Source organism: Rhinatrema bivittatum, chromosome 7 (assembly GCF_901001135.1).
Source record: "Rhinatrema bivittatum chromosome 7, aRhiBiv1.1, whole genome shotgun sequence".
NCBI lineage: Eukaryota > Metazoa > Chordata > Amphibia > Gymnophiona > Rhinatrematidae > Rhinatrema > Rhinatrema bivittatum.
In genome coordinates, this window is record NC_042621.1 from 293,745,829 (window position 1) to 293,765,759 (window position 19,931).

The 19,931-nt window shown below is 43.5% G+C and overlaps 1 protein-coding gene across 39 annotated transcripts in view; it reads left to right on the plus strand.

Moving 5' to 3' along the window:
* TCF7L2 (transcription factor 7 like 2) overlaps positions 1 to 19,931 on the plus strand; it is a 349,902-nt gene that overhangs the window by 68,906 nt on the left and 261,065 nt on the right. For 29 of the 39 annotated variants that reach the window (XM_029610399.1, XM_029610400.1, XM_029610406.1 and 26 more), the window contains exon 4: positions 16,786 to 16,842. The exons of the other annotated variants lie outside the window; for them this stretch is intronic. In XM_029610399.1, coding sequence (XP_029466259.1) covers positions 16,786 to 16,842 — 57 coding nt within the window. The remainder of the gene's footprint in view (positions 1 to 16,785; positions 16,843 to 19,931) is intronic. 39 annotated transcript variants of the gene reach the window in all.

Here is a 19,931-nt window from a genome sequence, read left to right on the forward strand (position 1 = left end):
TCTCAAAATCCCAGCAGCAGCTTTCAGAAACACAATGATCCACTTATGAAAAAAGGCAATTTTTGCAGCACTAATGCTATTCATAATTTTAAGGACCTCCATACCACCCTTGCATGTATGGAATCTTATCCATCTTCCAGAGGCTAAGTATCACAAGTGATATTGTTTGTTTCTTTTTTAATTTTTATTGTTGCATATAAAATATAAGATTTTTCAGACTTGCCTTTGAAGTTTAACACCAACCCGACATAATAGCACTTTGCATTGTGTTGCACTGCATCGGGGGTTCATTTTTTTATTTTATTGAAAGGAAACACTGCTGCAATTTTTTTTTTTTTCAATTAATCTATCTGAAAAGAACAAAATGGTGGAGATCTTACAGACCATGTGAATATCCAAAGTTGTATTGTCATCAAGTTGATAGACATCATAAAAAGTATCTCATCTTAACTTAGGTTTGTTTTCTGGTTATGGACTTTTCCCTCCAGGAACTGGTCCAAACCTTTTTTAAAACTCAGGTACACTAAAAAGCTTTCACCACATCCTCTAGTAATGCATTCCAGATCTTAAATAAGTATTTAGTAAAATAAATGTATTTTTTCTTATTTGTAACTTCATTGAATGCCCTCTTTTTACTTTTTCAAAGAGTAAACAACCTATTTGTTTATCTATTCCATTCATCATTTATGACCTCTGTCCTGTCTCCCCTCAGCCGTCTCTTCTCCAAGCTGAAGAGTCCTAACCTCTTTAGCCTTTCTTCATAGGGGAAGTGTTACATCCCCTTTATCATCTTGGCTGCTCTTCTCTGTACCTTTTCTAATTCTGCTATATCTTTTTTTGAGATGTGGTGACCAGAACTGCGCACAATACTCAAGGTGAAGTCGCACCATGGAGTGATACAGGGGCATTACGATATTCTGTGTTTTATTCTCCATTCCTTTCCTAATTCTATTTGCTTTCCTGGCTGCTGCTGAACACAAGATTTCAACATAATGATGCCCAGATTATTTTCCTGGGTGGTGAGTCCTAATGCAGAACCCTGCATTTTGTAGCTAAAATGTAGGTTGCTTTGCCATAAATGCTTCACTTCTCACTTGCAAACATTGTTTCCTCTGCCACTTGCATGCCGAGTCTTACAGGATCCTCCTGCAATTTCTCCCAGTCCTTTTCAGGTTTAACAACTTTGAATAGTTTTGTATCATCTGCAAATTTAATCTTTCCACTTGTTCCCATTTCCAGGTCATTTATAAACGTTAAAAAGCAGTGGTCCCAGACCAGATCCTTGGAGAACTCTACTACTCTGCTTTCTCCACTGAGAAAATTGATCATTTAGCCGAGCTGTGCTCCTATCCTTTAACCCAGTGATCCCCAACCCTGTCCTGGGGGCCCACCAGCCAGTCGGGTTTTCAGGATATCCACGATGAATATGCATGAGAGAAAATTTGCATGTTACGGAGGCAGTGCATGCAAATTTTCTCTAATGCATATTCATCGTGGATATCCTGAAAACCCGACTGGCTGGTGGGGCCCCCAGGACAGGGTTGGGGGACCACTGCTTTAACCAGTTCCCAGTCCACAACAGGGACATCTCCTCCTATCCCGTGACTTTTTTTAATTTCCTAAGAATTCTCTCATGAGGGACTTTGTCAGATGCTATCTGCAGATCCAGATACACCATATCAACTGGCTCACGCCTTCAGAAAATGTGGCAGATTGGTGAGGCAAGACTTCCCCTGGCTAAATCCATGCTGGCTTTCTCCCATTAAACAATGACTATCTGTATGTTCAGTAATTTTTGTTCTTTATGATAGATGTTAATGCTGGGCACACCGGTCTGTAGTTTCCCGGATCATCCCTGGAACCCTTTTTTAAAAAAAATTGGCATTATGTTTGCAACTGTCCAGTCTTCAGGTACATAAATGATAGTTTACACATTACTACTGGTAGGTCTGCACTTTGACTTTTAATTTCTTTCAGCACTCTGGGATGTACACTATCTGGTCCAGGCTATTTGCTATTCTTTAGTTTGCCATTTTGCCCTATTACATCTTCCACAGATTCACTGAGATTTGTTTGTTTCTCTGAATCGTCACCTTTAAATATAATTTCTGGATTGGGTATATTCCTCTGTAAAGAGTGAAGCAAATAATCCATTAGTCTCTCTGCTATGGCCTTGTCTTCCCTAAGTACCCCTTTTACCCCTTGATCAAATAATAGTACAACTGACTTGTAGGCTTTTTGTTTTGAATGTACTTGAAAATTTCTTTCTTTGCCTTCCTTATCAATACTTTGTATCTAACTTGCCAGTGTTTTTGCTGTTTCTTTCATTTGGATCCCTTTTCCATTTTTGAAAGATGTTCTTTTAGCCATTATAGCCTCTCTCACCTCACCTTTTAACCATGTTGGTAGTCATGTAGCCTGCCTTCCTTCTACTTTTTTTTGTAATTCGTGGAATACATCTGGTCTGGGCTTCCAAGATGGCATTTTTAAATAAGATCCACACCTGCTGTAAACTCTTAACCTTGGTAGCTGTTCCTTGTCCTCATTTTATCATAGTCACCCTTTTGAAAGTTTTAGATGCTGTCGCAGTAGATTTCTTTAGTGTCCTCCTTCCAGTTATTAGTTCAGATTCGATCATGTAATGATCACTATTGCCACGTGGTCCCCTCTTGTTGGTTCTTGTACCAGCAGCTCCATGAAGCAGTCATTTATTTCACCTAGAAACTTCACTCCCTTAGCATTTCCTGATGTAACATTCCACCTACTCAATATTAGGGTAACTGAAATCACCCATTTTAACTATGCTGCTGATTTTGTTAGCTTCTCTAATTTCTTTTAGCGTTTCATTGTCTGTCCATTCTGGCCAGGTGGACTGTTATACACCCCCATTACTATTTTATATTCCCCCTTTCGCATGGAATTTCTGTTCATAAAGATTTAACATTGCATTTTGTTCCCTGCAGAATTGTTATGCTGTTTGACTCCGTGCCCTCTTACATATAGTATCCCCTCCACCTATTTGATCCATCCTATCATTGTGATATAATTTGTACCCTGGTATCGCAGTGGCCCATTGGTTATCCTCCTTTCACCAAGTTTATTTTTACCTCTTCATCCGGTGCTATACACTCTTGACTCTAACATCTTATTTTTTTTTTAAGACTTCTAGCATTTGTATACAGACATTTCAAAGTATGTTTTTCTGTTTGCATTAAGACCCTGCTTATCAGTTGAGAGTGGTAATATGGAAGCTTTGAACTCTGCTCATTTTTTTTTTTAATGGCACCTGGGCTACTTCTGCATTTATTGCAACCTCGCTTTCGGGATGCCTCCAGCTTCCCTGCTTTCTTAGTATCCTTCAAAGATGCATCATTCCGCATCGTGCTCCGATGAGTTGACTGTCTGTTTTCCCCCTATCATCTAGTTTAAAAACGGCTCCATCTTCTTTTTAAAGGTTACCTTTTAGTGTTTTCTGGTAGCGTTTATCAGCCCACTTTAACTCAAGTGTCGAGGGCGCCAATACTGGGCAGTAATGCTTACCAGAAGGGGGGCACTTACGGGTATGCCTTGCCCTAAGGTGGCCGTGAAGGTCCCGTGACTGAGTTTGGGGGGAGATTTGGTGTGTGAGAACTGAAGCCGGGTGGCGCTGTGTGTGTGTGTGAGCGCTGCTGCGGCCCTGTGAGATGTGTAACGTTCTTGATTTGATTAAGAATGAAGTGTTTAGAACGGTTTGGGGTTAAGCAAAGGCTGCTGTGAATTTCTTTGTGGTGTGCAGTATGCATTATCTACAGATATTTTGATTATCCATAAGCGATGAAACCAGTGTGGTTAATGTGGGTGGAAAAAAATTGGTTTACAGTTTAGAAACCACATGCAAAGTGTGTACGGTTTTGATTTCAGTTCAGAGCGCTTATCCTCATTCACAGCATTCAGACTTTTGTCTTTAACTTCTGTTACGTAGCTGAATTATTGGCAAAAGTCTACAGTTCCAGTTCCGAATAGTCATTGCAGATTTTATTTTGCTGCAGAGCACAGATTTGAAGTTCGCTGTCTGGGTCCTCGGAAGGGACCACAGCTGCCATTATTGTGGCTATGCCTTCCAGCCGTAGAGTGGCCCTCTGAGCCTTGTAGAAAGCCTCTGACCCACCCCTCCCCTCTCCTCCCAAGCATTTGAGGGGTACACATGTTACCTGGGCATACCATGATGGGGGAGGGGTGTTGATCATAGAAGAACGAAGAAATAGGGACATTGGGAAAATGTCCACATCTCAAGACCTGAATGATCTTGAAATTTCAGGTACATTGAAGGACGTTGACGTGAAACTTGCCTCTCTCTGGTGGGCGTTCTGCTGCACAGCCTGGCTCTGCTCCATGAATGTATGGCTATAACCTAGCACCCCCACAGGGAGGTACCTTTTTGCTACATTAAATAAATGCCCTATCCCATTTTTTAATTTGTACATGGTGTCTTTCATCCAGGCTGGATCCTGAAGCGATTATATAATTAGATGGTAACTTTAAAATGTGTGCCCATACAAACCTGTCTGTGGGTGCATGGCCGTCTGCGCTGCAGTTATTTTTAATCCCGCGCGCGGATATGCGCACGTTATGAGATGGGTCTGGCGCATGTATGTGTGCGCACAGCGGGGAAATAAATATCAGCTGACAGACGCACGAGTGAAGGAATTTTACAGCAAGCGCATGTCCGGAAAATAACCAGTTCGTCCACCAGTTTGCCCAGTCTATAGCTGTGTTCTCAAGACCCCCTCCCTGGTTTTTTTAGCCTGCACGCCTCCCAGTTAACCCAGACCCCTCAGGTCGCTCATATGTGGCTAGAGAAATAGTTTTATTCGGACTTGCGCCTCCTCTATAGCAGAAGTAAGTTTGCGCTGAAAAGCACCTTAACGCGTGGCCATCTGTGTCTCTACGCGAGCGCATCTCTTGGCCCCTCCCCCCACCCCCAATGCGAGATGTGCGCGCGTACGTGGCGGGCTTATAAAATCGGGCGGAATCGCTCGTGTACTCAGACGCGTGTGGGCGTCTCCTGGTTTTGGCGCGTGCTTGTTGCTTTGAGAAGTCCCCGTTTAAATGCGTGCAGCCGTCCTGGAGGTTGGAGACCTGGCTGCAGGTTACTGATGCATGTACTGCATTGGTGCCTGTAAGGGGAAATCCCCTGCCCCACTATACTTAATTGATTGAGCAGATTGAAGTTTCTGCAGTGAGTCTCTCAGCGAGGGCCTGATTCGCTGTAGCATTTCTCCCATTCTTTGTCGTATGTAGAGTCGCAGATCCTTTTTTTATTTTTCTGACTTCCTTCCTGGCTATAAGTAGGCATCGCACTGCACCTCGCCGGGGTGGGGGGGATTGAATAGTTTTTCTGCTTCAAGAACTGCTTCTGGATTCTCCCTAGTTTTTTTTTTTTTTTTGTTTTGTTTTTTTTATAAAAAGGGAATACAGCCAAGAATGGCATTTCTTTCCCTTGTTTTCAGGTTGGTGACTTGCAGTTGCCCGCAGAGCGTTCTTCTATTGTTTCTCATCACTTTTTCGAGGCTGGAAAATCTTGTTTCAGGGCTGGAAGGAGTCCCAGGGGGGTGAGGTCACCTAAAATTCAGGGCCGGATGCCCAGCGGAGGAGATGCGGGGCCGGGCCAAGGAGAGGAAGTCAGGGGGAGGGGACGGCCGCTTGCTGGTGGCGGGGGTGATAGTCGGGGGGGGGGGGGGGAGAGAGGAAGTAGCAGCAGTGGGGGGTACCTGGAAGAGGGAGGGGGGGGGGGTGCCTGGAAGCAGGGGAAGAATGAGGAGAAGGGTGGAGGGAGAGTACCTAGAAGAGAGGGAAAGGGGCAGTAAAGGAAAAGAGGCACAGTCAGGTGATCACTGCCTTGTGAAAACTTTAATAAAAAGATTTAAACATAAAAATGTAGTCAAAATTAAGAAGTCAAAGAATTAAAGCAAAACAAAAATACTTTTTCCCTGGCTTTTTAATTTTGTGGCTAGCCACCTGTATTATCTAAATATTTTTCAGACCCTGTGGTTTGTGCAGAGCTGGTGATGTTTAATCTGTGATGAGAAAAGTTCTCTGTAAAATTCTGTGGGGTTTTTTTTTTCCACTCCTAAAATGTTGCTGAGAGAAGAACTCTGAGGAGGTTCAACCAACAGTGAAGCGGCCAACGCTTAAAACAAAAGAAGAGTGGGGAAAAAAAAATTAATCGTCCGACTACATTTACGCGTGTGTGTTTTTTGTAGTGTAAAACTAGGTTAAATATTTATAATTCTAACACAGTTATATTAATAAACAGTCAGTGCTCACTTAGCAGACAGCTTATGTACATCCTGCCATCTAACCTAAAGCATGCGCGCATTAAAACGGGTGTAATTTTGAGGTTCGGAATCTAAATCCGTGCACTGCAAATATTCGTGCCGTGCACCCCTCCCTACCTTTAAAAAAAAAAAAAAAAAAAAAAAGCAGAAATAATTCTGCTTTTTTTTTTTTTTTTTTTTAAAGGTAGGGAGGGGTGCACGGCACGAATATTTGCAGTGCACGGATTTAGATTCCGAACCTCAAAATTACACCCGTTTTAATGCGCGCATGCTTTAGGTTAGATGGCAGGATGTACATAAGCTGTCTGCTAAGTGAGCACTGACTGTTTATTAATATAACTGTGTTAGAATTATAAATATTTAACCTAGTTTTACACTACAAAAAACACACGCGTAAATGTAGTCGGACGATTAATTTTTTTTTCCCCACTCTTCTTTTGTTTTAAGCGTTGGCCGCTTCACTGTTGGTTGAACCTCCTCAGAGTTCTTCTCTCAGCAACATTTTAGGAGTGGAAAAAAAAAACCCCACAGAATTTTACAGAGAACTTTTCTCATCACAGATTAAACATCACCAGCTCTGCACAAACCACAGGGTCTGAAAAATATTTAGATATTTAGGTGACCTCACCCCCCTGGGACTCCTTCCAGGGGGGTGAGGTCCGGCGTGTAAGGATTTGAATTGTGGTACCAGTGCATTACAGCCGCGTGCCTGTGGTGAGAAGAAGAAATGGTGTGTTCCCGTGTGTGTGTGTGTGTGTCAAGGTGGGAGGGGGGGAGGGGGGGAGAGACTACGGAGCGTGGGGGGGGGAGGGGTTAAAGTGATTTGAAGCCATTTAAGCTTTTTTAATGAGAAGCATGACATCAGTGGTGGCGAGAAGGAAAAATCTTTTGCTGCCAGTTGGATGGCTTTGTTTTCGGGAGGGGCTCCCTTGTGGCCTGGACCGGTTTCACTTTCACTTGCCGAGATGTCAGATCGTGTTGTGTGGGGAAGGTGGGCAGAGAGGAGCTCTTCTCTTTTTTTTTTTCCCTCGATCGCCACTTCATTTTATTTTATTTATTTTGAGGAGAACGGGATTTCATGATGACTCAACAGTTGGGTGGTGGCGTTTTTCCCCAATGTCCATGTTAATCACTGCCACCATAATAACCTTTTTCATATTACCCGAAAGTTGTACGGGCACAGCACATCCATGGGAATTGCTGTTCTTTTTGACATCTTAACGGTTTTATTCTTTATAATTGTTAAATACCACATAAACTTAAATCCCTAAAGATGCTGTCAAATAAGCCTGTTTTGGTTTTCTCATGACTTAAGGTTGCCATCTGACACAAGGTTAACCCATATAGGCTGATCCAGTTCTGACTTTGTCCCATTGCATCTACGGCCTTGTAATTCCCTTGTCTTTCAGAACGGCAAGGCTACAGGTCCGTGGATGCAATGGGGAGGGGGGGGGAGTAAAACCAGAGCTGTGTCAGCGGGCAGATCTGCTCCTGGTATTGCACCTGTACGGCTGCTCTCTTGTCTCGTGCCGTGTCGCCGGAATCCGTAAGAGCCGTTTCCCGCGGAAAGATTGGGTGCATGGTCTTTACGGAGAGTTGCAGATTTCGGTAAATTACACCCTCCTTCCTTATCACTGAGTGCGTAGTTAGTACTTTTCAATGTTGAGTAGAAGTTGAATTTCAGCTTTGTTGTCTGCTGTTGACCCATAAGTTGTAGTAGAACCAGCTGATTGCCGCCACCATATGGATAGCGTTTTGATGATCTATGGCAGCTCAACGGTGGAAGGCTACATTAAAGCACCAAATAGTCTTACAATTCTTCCAACGGGCCCCGATTTTTAGTAAATGTATTTCTTACTTTTGGGGTAATCTGTCGGTAAATCAGATCCCTGATGATAATGGACCCACCTGTAATAAGGAAACTGCATGGGTCCAAGGGGTCATAGGTGATTGGATTTTCCTCACATAGTATCATACGTGAGTAATGATGCTGGCAGAAAACTTCATGGTCTTTATTTATTTATTTATTAATTAAGGCTTTTATATACAGACTTTCTTGATACAAATCAAATCAACTCGGTTTACATCGAACTAAGCAGTAACTGTAACCAACCAATCAACATGATACAATTTAAAGGAGCATAAAGTTACATTATAACAAGGATTACCTTAACTGGGAGAAGGAAAAAAGAGAGGGAGAACGAAGATACATTACTATATACAATGGAATATAGGAGGGAGGCAATATTTATCTTTAATATTTACTCAAGGGAATGTGTCCAAAGGGATAATCCTGTGAATGACCCTCAGGCCTTGATTTACTGAGCATTTTTTCCATAGACACAGAATCAGTAAAAAGCCTTAGTAAATTATACCTTCATTATTTTATTTGATAATCCACTTTTCATCACATCAGGATAGTTTTCTTTTTTTTTTTTTTGGTTATGGTCCAGTGGCCAGTTTGTCTCCAGATTCTAGGATAGTAGCTTGGAGGAGTTCAGAATTTCAGTAAATTTAGGCAAAATCAAAACGCTGGTCACAAACCTCTTTTTATAAAGCTTTTTTTCATAGTATGTGAGGCTGTAAAGAGAGAGTGAGCTGACTCTTTACAAATTTTCACCTTTGCATGTAGACTGTTTGGCTTTAAAGAACAGTCTTCCAGGATCCAGTGGTTTTAACAATTTTTTAATGTCACTGCATGCAGATTGGTTTTGTAGTGGTAATTTACTGATTTTTTTTTTTTATATACTGCAAAAGCCTCTAGTGCTGGAGAAGAAAACCATTTACATAGGCTTGTTATCTGGGTTTAACATATCTTACTTTCTTATGTACATTTTTAATGGAAAGTTCTCAACCTGCAAAGCAATTAAAAAAAACCCCAAAAAAACTTTCCTTCAATTTTTTTTCTATTTAGGTTTTTTTTTTTTCCTTTGATATAAAATTTACTTTTATTATTAATTTATTAATTTATTTAAGGTTTTTATATACCGGCATTCATGATACAATCACATCATGCTGGTTTACGGTTAAACAGGGGTGCAAATACATTAAAACTAAAACAAGTGCATGGAAATTGCAGTTACAAATAACAAGGGAGATCGAACTGGGAGAGAGAGGGAAAGACAGAAGTAGATTAACATCGAACTAGTGGCGTATAGAGATAATGAATTGGATTAACATCTCGTGGAGTTATTTACAAGGGCAGCTGTGACTGAGTTGTGGAAGTTGATGAGGCAGTTAGGTGGGGTCCGGGAAAGCTTGTTTTGAATAACCAGGTCTTAAGTCTTTTTCGGAATGTTGGGAGGCAGGGCTCCAGTCGGAGATTCGGAGGGATGGAATTCCAGAGTGCTGGACCAGCTGTTGAGAAGGCCCATTCTCTTAAGGTTACGTGTTGAGTGGATTTGATATGAGGTACTTGGAGGGATCCTCTGTATGCTTCTCTGGTGGGTCTTGTGGAGTGATGATGGCTGAGCGGGAATTGTAAGTCAAGTGTTGTAAGGTGGTGGATGGACTTATATATGATGGTGATGGATTTGAAGATGATTCTGAAGTGTATAGGGAGCCAGTGTAGGTGTGTTAGGATAGGTGAAAAGTGGTCTCTTCTCCTGGTGTTGGTGAGAATTCTTGCCGCCGCATTCTGAACCATCTGTAGAGGTTTGGTGTACGATGATGGGAGGCCTAGTAGGATGGCGTTACAATAATCAATCTTTGAGAAGATTAAAGTTTGTAGTATGGTTCTGTAATCATTAGAGTGGAATAGAGGTTTTATCCTTTTCAGAACTTGGAGTTTGTGGAAACAGTCCCTGGTTGTACGGTTGACAAATGCTTTCAGATTCATCCTGTTATCAATTATAACTCCTAAGTCTCTCACTTGGGTGGAGAGTGGGATAGCTGGAGGAGAAGAGAATGTGTTGCTGATTTCTGGGGAGATGAGCAGTAATTCTGTTTTTGCAACATTTAATATGAGATTTAGGCTGGCAAGAAGGCTCTTGATTTTTTGAAGGCATGATTCCCAATGATCGAGAGTTTTAGAGAGGGATTCTTTAAGGGGGATCACTATCTGGACATTCTCAGCGTAGAGAAAGTGTTTAAGATTTAGATTAGTTAGGAGCTGGCATAGCAGAAGGAGGTAAATGTTGAAGAGCGTGGGAGATAGGGCATAACCCTGAGGGACTCCTACAGATGAGTCATGGCGGCAGGATTCTTTGTTGTGGATTTTAACTTTATAGCCTCTGTTGCTCAGGAAGGTTTTGAACCAGGTTATTGCCGTACCTGTTATACCAATGGTCGAGAGTTGGTTTATGAGGATGGCGTGGTTAACAGTGTCGAAAGCTGCCGAGAGGTCTAGAAGAATCAATAGGAATGATTGTCCTTTGTAGAGACCCAAAATGAGGTGGTCTGTCAACGATACTAGAAGCGATTCTGTGCAGATTTTAACCTGACCTCCCCTAGATGGGGGGGGGGGGTCGACACCAGAGTGGTCTCTTAAAGCTGCACACATCAGTGGCTCATGGGGGACCAGAGCTGAGGAGGAAACTCTGTAGAGACGCAGCAGGAGACAAAACTGGAGATGGCCTGAAACAAATCTGTTTCCCCCATCCCCAACCAGGTCCCGCTTTTCTGGATAGCTACGATGCATACACACGAGAGAGAGAGAGAGAGAGAGGTTCATGCAACGCGTCTCCGGGTAAGCGGGAGTATATATAATTTCATACGCACTCGTTGGGGATGTCCCGAAAGCCAGGGACGGAGGTGGGAACCACGGGCCCTGTCGTTTTTGATTCCATCAAAACGTAGGGGAAATGCCAGGAGAAAAAAAAGGGCTGAGATCTGTGTTAGAGAGATCCCTCTGCTCCTGCCCTGGTCACAGCCAAGACGTCTTGCTAGCCCAGTGTGTGTCTGGTGGTGGCCTTGATAGCGACTTCCAGCAATGTAAGGCAACGCCTTTGGTTTGATGATGTGAAAATGCTTGTTGGATTCAGGGGGCCGGTGCCACGTGCCCCCTTTTCGCGTTTTTGATAGCGTAACGGGTTCGGGGAAAGGATGAGGGATTTTTGCAGTTCAGAGCAGAGAGGGGTCGACATCTCAGCTCGCTTTTGTTTACTTCAAGTGGCAGGGTGTTTGCATCACGCTCGTGGACCGGTTGCAGCTCCTTAGCAGGAAAGAGGTAAGAGCATAATGGTTTATTCTTACTCGTTTCCCCATAATTATCTCCCCAGTTGCGGCTCTGGCAGGAGTCCTTGATGGGTGAGAGTTAAGACTCTTACCCACTGGAAGTTAATGAGATCAGATTCCATGAAAATCCACCCTTTTTAATTATGGATTTTATTTTATTTTTTTTAATTTTAAGGGAGTGTTTCCTGTTTACTGCAGTAGTGGTCTTGGTGTACGCTAACGAAGAAGTAAATGGTGCTTCCTCTTTTTTTTGTTGTGTTTGCTTTTGTTTTTTAATAGTTTTATTGCTGGACTTGTAGCTAATACTTTATCAATCGTCATTGCTTTTGATTGAGAAAACCCCAAAACAATACTTAACTTCCTCCAGAGACAATCCTGGGGAGGGAAGGGGTTTTTTTTTTTTAATGTTTTATTTTCTGACACAGTAAAAAGAAACAATGAGATCATCTGGCAAGTTCAAGAAGGTAGTGTTTTTGGTAGATAAAGAAACTCAGGAACAAGGGTGTGTGTGTGTGTGTGTGTGTGTCCCATGATGAGTTTGGCGTAAGAGAAGCATAGAAGGAATTCTTCCGCACTGAGGTGGTAGTGAATTCCTCGAGTAATCTGCCAGTAAAAAACCCAAAACAAAACAAAAAAAAAAACCCGTTGCTTTGTGCGTGTGGTTTTTAATGTTGACTCCCATCCCTGTTTAAAAAAATAAATACATCTCCTTCCCCCAAGTCCACACTTGAGATGGTCTTCAGCCGTTTGTGCTGTTTTTTTTTTTTAATTTATAAAGTTTATTAACTGGCAACACATAAACACAACCGTATTACACCAATGTCAGAATAGGCATCAAAGAACAATGAAAATAACAATATATAATCATCCTAACATCAAATACAAATGTAAGCCAGGTATTTTCTGTTATTTCTCATCCCCCCCCATTAACTCCTCAGTAAAGAACATCATAAAGCATCAAATAATATCCACCTATGAGTAAGAAAAGAGATCGGTAACCTTGGTTAGCAATGGACAGCAAGACATAATGGCATAACATCAAGAAGATCAGGGCACTATAATCAGCCAATTCGCCCACCCACACATAGGAACAATCTACGGCCTCCAGAAGTTTACGATTGACTAATAGACAATTTCCATTGTTCAAAGGGGGACCAAACTTTCTTAAATTTATGCATCGTTATGTGCTGTTTTACGTGTGCCGGCATGACGTCTGCATGGGGCTGTGAGATAAGGATCTGCTCGACCAGCTGTCTGTGCTGTATTCACGCTTTACCCCTACCGGCGCGAAGCTTGTGTGAAATTCTAGTCAAGGTTTCGAAACCGTGCCCCCCGGCCCCCGGTTTTGCTTAAATTATTGAATGCTGGGGACAGGCCCTACAGGAAAAGCTCACCCAACCTTTTAAACACTGTTTGTTCAAGACTGCAGCAGGATTTGTAATGAAAAAGGCAGATCAGATAACTTTTTTTTTGTCGTTTTTTTTCCTTTTTTTAATGCCAGAATGATGACCTAAATATATTTATTTATTCTCCCCCCCCCCCCCAGCGCTTTTTGTATAAAGATTCCCCCTTTCTTACGCTTGTCTGTGGGACGTGGTAGCCCGCTTGGCGTGCGTTCGGCTCCGCGGTGTCGTGGCAGGCCAGACGAGCACAGCTCCCGGTGTCTGCTGGCTTTCCCTGGCTGTGTTCCTGGACAGGGCCTGCTGGTTTTGTTATTTTAATAGGGTTTTTTTTGGCAATTTTTTTGTGAAGTCCGTTGCATCCCATATAACAATATATATAACCAGAGGACTTTTTTTTTTTTGTTTTTTTTTTAATTTCAGATTTTGGGGGGGGGGAGAGGCACCCTTGGGTAAAATCTGATCCACCTAGGGATAACAGCGCTCTCGTTGGTAGATGGATGGAGAGTTCCTTTAATCTGCAGTGTGAGGCTGCTTTGATCTGCCACTTTTGTGAGAGCGTCTCTTTGGCAGCAGTGTGTGTGTGTGTGTGTGTGTGTGTGGAGGGGGTGGGGTTTGCTTTTAGAGAGGGAATTTTATTAAATGAAGAGAGCGTGCTCTACCATCCTCGGGACGCGGGCCAGCTTGCAGTTTTAAGTTTGGTAGAAACCCCCGGCTGGGTGGGTGGGCAGTTTTTGAGATGTGATGGAGTGAAAGTCTTCGTTGCCACCTCCCTGACCCCGGTATGAAAATACTGTTTTGGACGCCAGCTCCGGATCATTCCCCGAGCTCGATGCTATTCGTGGTGTTTTGGTTTTTTTTGCAGTACTACATGGATCGGTTTCTTCTGGCTCCCTTCCAGAAACAACGAGCCTGCCTTTCCTCATTGTCAAAGTTGAAACCATAATTCCCTAAATTGGATTTCGTCTCTGATCGCCTTATGCTTGGTCAACAGAACGCTAACCCGACCCCCATTATCGTTTTTTTCAAAATAGCAATGCTGGTGGCTTTCTGTTTACAGAAAGGGGGGGGGGCCCTGGTGCACTGCGGAGGCTGCTCCTGTGCTGATGCTAAAGGAAGCCAACCCTCTCAGCTTCACCTGCAAAACTGTTTGGGGTTTGTTTTTTTTTTTTTTTTGGGACGTAGATTTCCAAGCCATGGAGACTCTCTATTTGGGTGGGGTGGGGAGGGGGGCAGTTTCTGTGCAGGTGTTGCTTAGTTAACATGGGATGGTTGGCTTGCCTCTATGGCCAAAGGTGTGAAGAAGAGCGGAGGACGAGGGAAAGGGGGAGAGGGAGATTTGCCTAGTTTTGGAAATGTCGTCTTCACGGTAGTTCTTGCTCTCTGATGTGCTTCGTGGCAGAAAGCTCTTGACGGGGAGGAATTTGTGGCACAATTTGACTGCCCCCTCTCCGGGCAAGCGGTTTACGAAACACACGCATGTTCCTCAAGTTTCCTGCGAGATAAATCCCCCATTTGCCTCCCATGAAGCCAGGCCACCCTGATCTTTTTTTTTTTTTTTTTTTTCTCATAAGCAATGGCCCATTGCAATTTATACTAAATCAGTTGCAAGAGAAGCTTCAATTTTACCTATGATCTTACGAAGCAGAGCCGCACTGTTTCAGCTTGCTGGTCTATGATTTAAAAAAAAAATTTTTTTTAAAATAAAATTTTTTTTTCTTCCCCTCTGAAAAATGGTGGGGCATTGTTCCTGCACTGAAAAGGGGAGGCAATCTGACGGATGCGTCCTGCATGAGTGCTGAAGCAGCGTGACCGGAAGGACTGGTAGATTAAAGGTGCCACGAGGGCTTCACGACTGGCACTTCTGCTAACAATGTGTGTGTGCACCTTCTGCTTCAGGACTTCGGCTCGCACTTATTTGTCTTGCTGGTCGAAGGTCACTTTTTTTTTTTTTTTTACAACGGACAGAAATAATTTCGAAAGCTCAACCTCTGGTTTTCTCTGCGCATCCCCCCTATCGTCGTCAGACCGGAGCAAACAAGAGAAAAAGGTTTGAGGTTAACAATTTGTTTACCCAGCAAAGCCAGCGAGTAGGCTTAAGTGTGATCTTTTAAGCGGCAGGCAAAGCAAAGTGCAACCTAGGAACTTAAAAAAAAAAAGCAGGGGCGCGGGCGTAGAATGCGAAGACCTCGCTTTAAGAGGCCGATGCGCAGCCCGGTAAGGATTCGGAGGCCGTGTGGGCCCATCCAGGGACTTGGAGAATGCCAGTCCAGCTGCACACAATCCGTTTTCGCTGACTGTTGCTCAGCTCCTTGGCTTGGGAACGACAGACGCCTCTTTTTTTTGGGGGGGGTGTCCCACGACTGTCTCTGCGCAGAATAGACTGGAGACGAAAGCTTAAGCGGCTGGCTCGGGGGGGGGGGGGGTCGAGTACCTCGGGCTTGAAAAGTCTTCAGACCCTTCACCTCCTCCCCCCCCCCACCCGTGCCAGCCTTCCCTTCCCCCGCAGCTCTGCGTGTGCATCCGAACCGCCACCGCTGACTTCCGGCATTTTGTGGACCCCCTTCGAATGGGGGGGGGGGGGTGGGTTTACACCTGGGTAAAGCGCTCCTCTCCCTCCTAATCCGGTTCCAGATTTTGTTGTAGCAGTAGATAAAATGTTTTTGGGGCCTGGACGCAGGCCACGATAAGTGGGGGGAGCCAGGGATAGGAGGTGAGTGGCGCCTTGGACTGCGTGTCCTCTTCCTCTCTCTCTCTCTCCCCCCCCCCCCCCCCCCTCTCCAGACTGGGCAAGTTTATTTATTTATTTATTTTTTAAACCTCCCTCCACAAAAGCCAGAGGAGGCCGATTTTAGTTCCTAGAAGACGCGCACGGAGCAAGTTTGCTTGCTTTTGGAAGGATGACGTAAGCCGCTCCTCCGGGGGGGGGGTGCGTGAAGCTGGATTTCTCCAGCTTTATCTTGTGAAGCCCTAAATTAGCAGCTGGTTTGCTTGCAGTTCTCCGGGATCTGACCGAGGGATTAGGGTCCATTCTCCAGTGAGCCAGTCTGGTTTGATTTATTTCAACTCTATCAGAAAAGATCAATCGCAGCTCTTTTGAAGTTTAAAATCTGTAATCGGCCTGCGCGGTTTACCAGCCGCTGATGTTGCTCTTGTTTTTACCTCTGCAGTGGCTGGGGGGGGTGGGGAGGGGGGGTGTGGAAAACCAAAAACCACGCAGACTCCCCCCCACAGCTGCCAGATGTGTCTTAGGGCTGTGTCCCCCCTCCTCCCACAATCAGATTTCAGACTTGCTCGTGTTGCGCAGGTCCGGGACATCACGCACTGACCATGCAGTCCATGTTAGGCATAATTTTCATTCAGGCAACTTTTTTTTTTTTTTCTTCTTCTTCTTTTCCCCCCTCCCCCTTTTTAAATATCTGAATTTTTATCCAGACTGCTCATGTTGCATTATTATTATTTTACTTTTTTTGTGTTTGTTTTTGTTTTTTGTCTTTCTTTACTTTGAACCAGAGTATCCCTGCAGAAAATAAAAAAAAAAGAGAAAAGTTGGCACCACCAGCACCCCCGCCCGCCTTGGGTCTGTGAGATTCCCTCTCGCTATCTCCCCAAATTACAACTTTAAAGCCAAGAGGCTAGGGGAAAAAAAAAAAAAAAGGAGAGGGGTGGGGAGGGAATGTCGCTTAACTTTTGATTCTGCTGTGCACGCGAACATTTTAATAATTCAGTTTAATCTTTTTGTTTTGTTTTATTTGTTTGTTTTTAAACCGAGGTTTATATCTCTCTCTCTCTGTGAGGTTTGGGAGTAAAAATGCTAATAAAACTGTGCATGTAATGTAATTGGAAACATTTCATTGACCCCTGCTCTTATGCGAGTTTCTTCTTCATCTTAGTGCTTGAATGTACCACTAGACCTGCATTTAGCTTCTTGTTGCAGCCCTTTGATGCAGGTAGGATATAATTATAAATAGGCCTGGTTGCTATGGTGAAAGTGGAAGGTCCTTCTGTACTGTGCATAACCTTTGCTGCCGCCCCTTGGTCACTCTTCTGCTAAAGAATGTTGAGATATAAAGATTCCCCGCTCTCCCACCCCTTCCCCTCCCCAAGTTTTTTAAATGTCCGCAGGGAAACGCGTTCCTCCGTTGGAGCGATGCTCACGCATGACCCTTGCTTTTAATAATAGTCAAACACCGACGCTGCATGAGAATCGAATATTTAATATGCACTTGAGGGGATGTGTACAATATTTGTATAAGCTGCCATTACTTGCTTGTTTGTTCAGATCCGGGTGGGGTGGGTGCGGGAAGAGGGTCATGTGAAAGCTGTGAGAGAATACGAGCGAAAGCAAAGTTGTTACCGCCGTTGACGTTGAAGCTCTCGCTGTCTTTTTTTTTTTTTTTTAATGCTTTTGGCAGCTGGTTTTTCTCTTAAGTGCTTACCGTGCTATACATCAACCCGTTTAGTCATTCTGTGTTTAAAATGCTTAGTAAAAATGTGTGTGTCTCTCTCTTATCTGTTTTAAATGTCTGCGTTTTTTTTTTAACATGTGCTAAAGGGAAGTGTTGCATCCTCTCGGCGTGAATTTGGTGGGCAGGAGGGTGCCTGGCAGAGGATTAGAGCAAACCCTTACTAAAATCGAGGCCTTCCATTGTCCACCTGTCTCTGCCTGATGGGATTCTCAAAGGTGCCTCGTTTCCTTGCCTTTCTCTTGAAGGAATGCCTCGAGGCTGCTACTTTTGGCTTTTATTTGGATATTTTTTTTTTCATTTTCTAACATTAAGTTACTTTTTAGCGCTCTTCGTGGCTGTGAGCCTCGGCTATGGGGATGAGCATTACTTGTAGACGTTTTCAGTTGATGGCTTCCCGCCCTTAAATGCACAGCTGCTTCTCCCTGGTTTTGGTAGTCACCAGGCTTATGCACGTCAAAAACTTGCAATGACTTAGATGTGTGTTTGTTCCCTAGCAGTGGCCTGCTCCACAGGGCTAGATGTTTTTACCGTGTTCAAGGTATACAAATAAGGTTGTAAAAGCAGCGATTTAGTGTTGAGATAGGACACTTGTTGCTGGTTAACTCCCTTTCTAGGTGAACATTTTGCCTGGGTTTCTGTAAAATAGGTATTGCCTGCTAGTCCTTGTCGTGTCTTGCTAGGTGGGATGATGTGATAAGCTGTGGGTTGAAAAGCTTACGCTCAAACTCTGTGCATAGGTTAAAATAGAAATGTTTGACTCCCGATGCAGTAAGCTAAGGATATACAAAATGCATCTACTGACTGGAGAATATATGCTCAGCATAGGCCGATCAGCTGTTTTAACTCTGGAGCTGGAGAGCATCTTAGACCTGATTTGTGCATGCAAAAAAATAAATAAATTTGCTTTTCACGCAGAAAGTATGTTTTGTCAACCTAAGTTCCGAAGAGAGGTCTTGGGGCACCCGAGCTCCCGTTCCTGACCCATAGACTGATGCCAGGGCTGGAAACTTTACTCCACCTCTGACCAGGAGTAAAATTTCCAGCACGAAGACGACCTGAGTTAACCCGGCGCAGCTCTCTGCCTTGGGGAGTAATAGTTAATGCCTTTGGTGGGCGTGGGATTTCCATGCGAGGGTGCTGTGCAGGATGCGCAGTTTTATACACTCACACTCTTTTTGGTGCGCAAAACGTGCAACATTGGGGGTGTAACATTTGCACACAAAATGCATAACAGGATAAAACTGTGTGACCTATTGAAAGCATCTTATTAAGTCTGACCCATAATGAGGAAAGATTCAACCAGTTAGAGGTTCTTCAAAGGGTTTAGATGCCCTAATTTTGGACCTTTGAAAATTGACTGACAGCCTTAATTGTTTTTTTTTTTTTTTTTCCCTCTGGTTGTGTTTTACTCTCTGCTCTAGCTATTTTATGCCTTATATTCTCCCAGACTAACAGATATCTTACATCCACTCGGGTGAGGTGGCAAGCAGTGCCCTGTTGAGGAGTGTGGGTTCGTTTTTGTCCTTTTTGAATGACCTGTTTTTGATGGGGGTCATTTATGTTGTACCAATAAGCTGAAAGCCTTCCCAGTTGAAACTGGAGGGAACGCTCTGTGATGCCACCTTCCGCTCTCTTCCTGCTGCCACAAAATGCATGCTCCCCAGAAATAGAAAAAGTGCGTGTGGCAGGGTTTGTTTTTTTTTTTTTTTTTTTACACACACTGTTTCTACGGGTATTCATTTTTTTTGACTGCATAGTAAGCAGCACATCAGTGGGTCCTACCCCCCCCAAACCAGCACTACCCCAAACTAACAACAGAGTCACACTGGACTAATTTATGACCTGCTGGGGTCTAAAACTTTTATTGATCGAGCAGAGGAAAATTAAAACCGCCAACATCATGGTATCGTCACTGCTGCGAGGAGAAGGTCCCTGGCCCACTGCGTCTTTAAAGATAAAATTGCTAGGTGTCTAGGGGGGAGATCCCAGGCCTGCTCCTAATGCATCACCTCCCATGTGCACACATCAGAAGTGGAACCCGCGTGCCTTACTAAATCACGTGACGTCTGTGTTCTGCGCTGTAGTTTCTGCATGCAGAGGATTTTGCTGTACGGTCTCTGTTTACCAATGCAGATTCCTACACCATATGCTTATTTTTTTTTTATTTTTCCTTTAACACCTAGGAATGAAAACCAGGAGAAGTTATTCCTGGCAGCGTTAGCAAGTTATGATTGTTTTTTTTTTTTTTTTCTTTGCTCTATTTTATTCTATTGTTTTATGGTGGTAATGTCTGACGTGAAAGAGACTAACCTTGACAAAGCTTGTTGCCTGCTTTAAAAAAAAAAAAAAAAAATCTTGCCACTCCATCATGTGGAAATGAATCTTTCCTACCATGGTAATGGGAGGGCGGGGATAAGGGAACTGCAGAACCTGCTTTGTACCCACTTAAATTAAAAAAAAAAAAAAAAAAGTCCTGTTTTTCTCTTCTAAAAAAAAAAAAATAAATAAATAAAATAGACAAAACTATTTTCCCACCATATGAATAAAAATTAAAAATCAGGGTGAAAGGA